This window comes from Cydia amplana, chromosome 5, assembly GCF_948474715.1.
Source record: "Cydia amplana chromosome 5, ilCydAmpl1.1, whole genome shotgun sequence".
Lineage (NCBI taxonomy): Eukaryota > Metazoa > Arthropoda > Insecta > Lepidoptera > Tortricidae > Cydia > Cydia amplana.
This window is the reverse complement of record NC_086073.1, coordinates 15,402,001-15,410,047: the sequence shown is the minus strand read 5'-3', so window position 1 is coordinate 15,410,047 and position 8,047 is coordinate 15,402,001. Positions and strand designations below refer to the sequence as shown.

The following is an 8,047-nucleotide window of genomic DNA, read 5'->3' as shown; positions in this document are numbered from 1 at the left end:
AAGTAAAAGGGCAGCGTTTAAAAGCCATTAACTAGTTTTATTTTTGTTTTAGATAGATGTTCTCACATCTATAATTCACAATAGTAGGTACTTTCTGCAACAGGTACACAATAAGGGTTTTTAAAATTTTAAGGGGCCGAAGTTACAAAACGAGACAGTCGAGTTTTGTAAAAACAGGTCCGAGAATGTTAAGACCTATTGTAACATATATTGCACACAATACAGGGTGTGTGACACGACTAACCCGACAGATCGTAATAAATCCTTACCTACCGCATTTAGATTGGTTTAGACATTCCTACTGACAGACATTAAAATTTTAAAAGAAACACGTAAAATGTATGTGTAAAAATAAAGGTGTAAAAAGAAATAACTTGTCATATGCAGAAAACAAAAAAAAAACCGGCCAAGTGCGAGTCGGACTCGCGCACGGAGGGTTCCGCACCATCAACAAAAAATAGAGCAAAACAAGCAAAAAAACGGTCACCCATCCAAGTACTGACCCCGCCCGACGTTGCTTAACTTCGGTCAAAAATCACGTTTGTTGTATGGGAGCCCCACTTAAATCTTTATTTTATTCTGTTTTTAGTATTTGTTGTTATAGCGGCAACAGAAATACATCATCTGTGAAAATTTCAACTGTCTTGCCATCACGGTTCGTGAGATACAGCCTGGTGACAGACGGACGGACGGACGGATGGACAGCGGAGTCTTAGTAATAGGGTCCCGTTTTTACCCTTTGGGTACGGAACCCTAAAAATGACCAATAGTCATATTACATATAACATTTGTCACTCCTTATGACTTCAGCAATGAGTGCTTATAATCTGTCGGGTTATTCGTTCCCACCCTGTATATTTTCTAATATATTTAACTACGAGTAACAAAAATATACCGAAAGGCAAAACAATAAATTACATTTATAAATAGGCAAGGTATTAAATATCGACACAAGGTGCCAAAAATATGTACATTGTACTCGTACACGACCTTATTGCCTTTGCGTATAGTGTGTACAATGTACATTTTGGCATTTTGTTCGTATCAATATTGAATACCGTTACTTATAACAAAATCACCGGAAAGTAAAGGACCTCTTAAAGTTAGGGTCCGGAACACGTTGGTGGGCTGCTTGTAGACGAGGTTCTCGACGGCCTCGCCATCATCATCAGTGCGCAGGAAGCGCTCGTACTCGGCGCGGTCGTGCGCGTCCGTCAGCAGCTTCAGCCCCCATATGATGATGAGGCCCACCACTAGCGTGCTCAAGAGGGATATCAACGGAAAGTAAAGGACCTCTTAAAGTTAGGGTTCCGGAACACGTTGGTAGGCTGCTTGTAGACGAGGTTCTCGACGGCCTCGCCATCATCATCAGTGCGCAGGAAGCGCTCGTACTCGGCGCGGTCGTGCGCGTCCGTCAGCAGTTTCAGCCCCCATATGATGATGAGGCCCACCACTAGCGCACTCAAGAGGGATATCGCGCCGTATTCTGAAACAGAAGTTGATGATACACTCATAGAAACTAAGTGGTAAGGTCAGTTGGAGGTAGGAGTGAGAGAAACATAGTTTATTTTGTTCGGGACAAGAGGAACAGTATGAGGATTCCATACAAATGTGTTTCTTTTGCTCCATTTGATTTTATCTTAATGTTAGCAAAAGTTAAGGATAATTGAGCCTTAATTTCAGGCTGTTCTATAATTTAGCATTGACTTCACTAATGTTATTGATTTATTTAACTATTAAGTATAGAAAATACAAATATTAAGAACCAAATTAAGTAGGAGCCTTGATTTAACTTGTAATATAAAATAGAAGACATTCTAGTGAAACGAGAATTAAAGGGTCCTTGACCGTAAAGTTAGATTGCCACATTGCTCTTAAAACGTAAAATGATATATTATATTATAGATATATTAATACGTACTATAATATTCCTCGTTACAATTCGGCTCTGACAGTCGATACAAGACAATTCCTTGCTCATCGTCGTTGTAAAAGTACGAAAAATTTGCGTAACACCCAAACGATACTCTAGCATTCACGCAAACATTTTCATTATCAATTTTCTGGTCTACATCTGTGACTATAGCCAGGTTATCGCCACATTCTGCCCGACAGTTTTCCGAGCTGTTTTTCTGGATATAGCATGCCACACAGTCGAAGAGGGCGAGGCACTGTCGTGTGTGACAATCGTCGCACCATAGTCCACAATGTTTATCTTTGTAGTCGCGGACGTCCCATTTAGGTAATGGGTCGCATTTGCATTTCTCGCATTTACATTCACCACGGTTGTTACATACCTGAAACATATTAACAATGTATGTAATGATACCTAACTCTGCCACTGCATATTATAAAGCGTTTTTTCGCCTGTTTCCCTTGTCCTTGTCAAGTTAACGCAAGTAACGGTACAAAGTGGAGCAATTTATCGTAGGATTAGTTATAAGGTCATAACCAGGGGTCGGACAAAAAGTGCGGATGACGTAAAAATGACGTAATCTTGCACACAGGATGATGTTTGAGTTTGTATTTAAACTTCCGTGTGACATGTAGTAACAAAGTAGTATTAATGAAGTAACAAAATAATCGTAAATAAATCCATGGAATTAATAATACAGGTGGTAGGGTGATGTAGTGAATAAAATAAATTTCACGAAACTTGCCACAATATTCGAGTAAAGATGACATTTTAGAGCGTTTTCTTATACATTAGTAAATATAAATTTTAGCTAAATATAATCGTGAAGATACAATAGCTAAACAATAACGTCAAAAAAAAAGTCAATTTATTGTTCGATTGACAATGTGTCAGTCAAAAACGTACTTACTCATTTCAAGTGGCGATATCGTTTAATAAAGAGGTTGATAAATGATAAGTGATAATTGTTTATGAAAATCAAAAATACTATTTGAAATCATCCTATAAGTGGTTTGACGTCATCCGCACTTTTTGTCCGACCCCTGGTCATAACACTTATAACGACAGCTCTCTGTGAAAACCGGTACGGGTATTACAAGATACCGTACAGCACGTCTTGTAGATAAAAGCTGGCGTTTGACATTGCTAAATTGCGCTCCTTTCTACGTCTCCGTTTTTAGGGTACAAACTTCCATTTCTATACCCACATTTCCATGATCGTCCATGCACAGCTCTTTTGACATAGAGCATTCACATTTGTCCCCCTCCCACGAGCCCTTGATACACTCGCACGTGCCGTTCCAGCACCTCCCGTGGCCAGAACAGAGCGCCCCGGTGTCGTCTCTCTGGCAATTGTCGGTTCGCACTTCGCAGTACTGCCCCGCGAATCTGTAAAATGTGTAAAGACCGTGTTTGCGTTATTTAATGTGTTTAAGCTTCATCAAGCTCATCGGCTGTTTACGAAAATTCTCTTGAAACCCTTCGTCACCTGGAATAATTTCTTGTACAATGTATTATTTTTGTAGACCTTGAGGCCAATTCGAACATTTGTTATCATTCGCGTGTGCATTTCGCTCGTGCTTGTTCGTACATATATTGGCACAAGTAAGATGCATGGGCGAATCGACATCATTTTGGTATCAAAATTTAGGTTCGAATTGGCCTCCTTTATTATGTTATGTGACTCTACCTACTAGATAAGAATGTTTCTATGACTCGTATATTTTTGCGAGCTTTAACTTAACAACGTTCTCACAAAATCATGCGGTTACTGATCAGTAAAGAATTGTTCAGCATAAAATGATGACGAAAAATTAGTATGAATAAAAGTATCACCCTGGCCTACACATGCAGCCCCCACAAATGCAGTTGCCATTTTTGCTGCACTCGACGCCATCTTCGTTAAAGCAGTGGGTCGAGTTCTCCGATAGTGCACTCGTAGAATTATTCTCTATACACGCACATGTTGGACCGCTTCTAAAAATTAAATCACACTGCTATTTTGATGTTTTTATAGTTAAGTGCTCTGTGCCAATGCAAAGTGATTGGTAAAAAACTAAATACTTAATAAGAGTTGTCACCTCCGTTTAAACTCATAGTAAAAACCCAAATTGCTGATGCATGAACAACCTATAATTCAATACAATTTAGCACTTAGGTAATATACTCACCTATTTTCATTACAACTGCATATGCCACACTGTAAATCGCCAGCTGAATTACAAAAACTTGATTGAATTTGATAGGTTGAATGATTCGCAAACTCACAATCGCATCTGGAAAGTATTTGGATCTCTAAAGTCAGAGCCTCTTTTAAGCCCTTCTGTACAATAGGTATGGTGATATTATCTTTCCCATAATATTCTTTTAATTTGATTTGTCCATCTATGCGTAATTCTTCTCCCAATATAACTTTGCAATTTTCCGTTTTGCTACAATCCGGATCAAACGTAATTTCGAATTTATCTTTGTCCTCAGCCAACATGTTTACATCTAGAAGTATATTATTACTAATGTGCTGCAATAGAAGCATTTGCCAAATTAATTTAAGTAATTTGCATCTAGAATTATACTATTTATTTATAATAACGACTTATCAAAAGGAGGGTTTCTGTTTAAATACAGTAATAAATAACCAAAATTCAAGGAGAACATCTACAGATGTGCAAGGTGCGGAAAGTTTCCATAAAATTCTATAAATTCGGAAATTTCATGAAACTTTCACTAGGAAATATGGGAAATTTAAATTTAAAATTGGAAAGTTTCAATTCTCATACAAAAATGTAAGAAATTTTCCGAATTTTTCCTACGTTAGTTTTTTCGCAGTTTTGGAAAGTTTCCTTAGGCACATCAGTAAGAACGTCAAACTAAAAACATTTCAACTACACAAAACATAAAAGCGTTTGAGCTTTGTGAAAACCAGTGTTTAGGTATTACCAATATCTTTTAAGTAATATCTAGCTAGCTATCGCAAAGACATATTAAACTAACCTTGTAAAACTTATTCAACATTTCAGAAATTGTACGTTTATCATACGTCGACACGAGGGCTCCAGGTATCGCGTCAGCTAGGACTTGATACGGTTTGCGATACTCCATAGTCACCACAAAGATGATAGTAAACTGATCCTCGTCCGCCAGCTTATTTATCATGCCTATTGAAGGGTAATCCATTTCTTTCTCTTTCGTATAATATCCCTCTTGATCCAAGTAACATTCACCGTCGTATGGTTTTATAATTCCAGCCATATGCCCGTCTCCAGCGTGGTGGGAATGGCTGTCGGTTATTAATATAATTACTTTTCTAGATTGTTTCCTGAATTGAATCCTATCCTGGCAAGCCATGACTTGTGCTAAGCCATCCAATCCGCTTTCTGGGTAGTCGTAGTTTTTTTCAAAAATAGTATCATTTAAGGCGGTTTGAAATTCCTCTAATTGGGATGTCAGATTCAAATTGTGCTTAAATGAGTAGCATTTTCTTGTCATATTACTGAAATAAAAATTCATTAAATTGTTGTAAAATTAAGACAACATTCAATAATTTTAACATCTAAAGCAAAATATATAGTAGGTAATCAAGAACTTACTTTTGGAAGGGAAAAACATGTTTATCTATAAAGGTTCCGTATCCCAATTGAATATCGGTTGTTAAATTATACATTGCTTCGTATATTTCTTTACTTTTTTTGGCAATGTCATTTCTTACTCTCTTCATAGTGTTCGAAGCGTCGAGCAAAAAATATAAATCAACGGGGAAATTTTCAACAGCTTTATAATAGAAATGGAATTTCTTTTGCTCTCCCACTCTTAGTTTCATTTTGATTTTTTGCGGTTTTATTTGTATGGAGTGTTGGTTAGCCGAGGAGAAGTTGAGGTTATCATTATCGTCTACTACAAGTTTGCTCTTTGGGCTGTGGGAATATTCTGCGGGGCATGCTCTAGCTTCTTCTGAATCGACCGGCTGACATCTATCGCTAAGCTTCAAGTTCTGCAAATTAAATCATCGTTATATAATTTATCTAAGGTTAGTGTAAGGGAAATGAATACCTATCGAAGCTATATCACACCTGTCACTCTTTCAAGTCAAATCGCCTCACAAGAGAGCATAAAATAGAGAGTGTAACACTTACATCAGCAGAACACCAAGCACATATCGTCGAGTCTGTAATGCACTCATGACAATTATTTTTCTGCTTGCAATTTTGCACTTCATCGTTAAATACCAGCTGTAACCGGCAGCAAAAAAAAACAAATAACACTTCCTTGTTCATGCTTCTCCGTTACGCGGAATTGTGATTTCGCGACTAACTGTATTAGTTTTGTGCCTCCGTACATTGTATAATTATGGTTCCTTTAAGACAGCGGTCGGCAACCCGCAGCCCGCGGGCCGCATGCGGCCCGTGAACCTGTCACTTGCGGCCCGCGAGCCTCCCTGGCTATTTTGTATGTAATATTGACAAACGACAATGTCTGACAAAGTCATAAAAATTAACAAAGTGCGGCCCGCGTCACCTACTTTAGCTACTATGTGGTCCTTGGCTGCTAAAAGGTTACCGACCGCTGCTTTAAGAGGAAGTTTAATATTTTTTATGAATTACGAGGATGTTTATTACATGCAAAATTTATATTACCTATACTGTATATTTCCTTTATTTCTCTTCAAACTTAAGTTAGGTATACTATACTGTATATTATTATTAATGAAATCAGGTGGGTGCTGTTTTGTCTCAATTTATGCAAACCGGTGGCAACAGAGTTGCTAGGTCACATCGACACTATTACCTACGTACGTAGTATTAAGTACGTTAGGTTCGTATTTTTACGTACGTTGGAGTTGGAGTTAGGGTGGTCCCTACTGCGTTAGATATAAAATAAATTATTAACAGGACAATACAGCTTGTTTGCCCTCAACTACATGTTATTATTGGTATGAGGAAACTAATAATATCGTTTTTTCCCGTTCAGCTACGAGCTTCACATACTTTTAAATAAATAAATAATAAATATTCGGTTGTAATATTATAAAGATCGATCTAGCCTCTAAATAGGCTAAGTTTTATGCATAGAAAACATTCATAATTAATTAACAAACATTCGTGATAGGTATACATATAAACTATTAGTGACAGTGAGTTCAGCCTCGTAGATGTTATACCCCAAATGCCAGCACAACTGCATCCCTAGTTTTATCTACTCACTATTCCCATTACCTGTCACTGCCTTAATTTGCCTTTATTTATTTATGTATGTGTATATGTATAATAAAAATATTTTATGCTTTATGCCTTAGCTAGAGTTTATGCGGAAAGAGAAGAGTCGTGGAATGTATGGGGTTCAATACATTCCACGAATCTTCTCTTTCAGAACAGACCATCCCTTCCCTTCAGATCATCCCTTTGAAATATTGCACCTAGCCATTAAACAACCTTACCTGTATGGTAAGCGGAACAAATCCTTCCATTCTGTCTTGTCAGTGATTGTTTGTAACTCGTTGCAATGGTTACGTCAAAATATTTTCAAACAGCGGCTGACTGTCCCATATTATCTGTCCTAAACAACTTGCTCGTACGTCGCGTACCATACGTAAACAAACATACACCCAGGATAATTTCGGTCAGCAAAATCCTAGCCACTTGGTTTAGTAAATAGTTTAATCTAGGGCGCGTTTCAAACTAACCAAAAACCAAGCGTCTAAAAGTGCTAGCTCGCCGAAAGCATAATAATTATACAGGATGCTAAAGAAAACTATTTATAGGTACAATCTATAACGATCTATGAGTCTAAAGGATAAGTTCTAAAGAACTAAAACCTAGAGAAAAAAATGATTCCATGTTGTTGGTATTTTTTTTTAAATATTTTATTACATTTTTAACAATTTCAGACGTCTCTATTTTTGTTGTTCATATGACATGTGGATGTGGTAACGGTGGGTTAGGAGTCTTTAATTTAATAGGTACTTATGTTTTTGTGTTCTTCGAGGCGAACAGCCACCATTAGACATATCGAAGCGACCGACCGAGAGGTGCCTTGACAATAGAGGTGTGTTTTAATATTTGTAAGCCCCTTGGCGGCTCCGATATAATATCTAATTTCGACAGTACGCCTCGACGAACAGAAATGCTTAGGAAAATA

General features: G+C 37.5%; 1 protein-coding gene across 2 annotated transcripts; it reads right to left on the bottom strand.

Moving 5' to 3' along the window:
- Positions 1 to 1,058: 1,058 nt before the first annotated feature.
- On the bottom strand, positions 1,059 to 6,189 carry LOC134648319 (integrin beta pat-3-like). Of its 2 annotated transcripts, XM_063502818.1 has the most exons (9): positions 6,046 to 6,189; positions 5,503 to 5,903; positions 4,907 to 5,405; positions 4,087 to 4,433; positions 3,752 to 3,892; positions 3,124 to 3,304; positions 1,922 to 2,297; positions 1,294 to 1,486; positions 1,059 to 1,094 (listed from the first exon to the last, which is right to left on the bottom strand). In XM_063502818.1, the coding sequence occupies exons 1-9, from the start codon at positions 6,184 to 6,186 to the stop codon at positions 1,076 to 1,078; spliced, it is 2,298 nt and encodes a 765-aa protein (XP_063358888.1). In that variant the 5' UTR covers positions 6,187 to 6,189; the 3' UTR covers positions 1,059 to 1,075. The 2 variants fall into 2 exon arrangements, with proteins under 2 accessions (XP_063358888.1, XP_063358887.1); XM_063502817.1 differs by lacking the exon at positions 1,059 to 1,094 and having other exon boundaries at positions 1,113 to 1,486.
- Between the last annotated feature and the right edge of the window lie 1,858 nt (positions 6,190 to 8,047).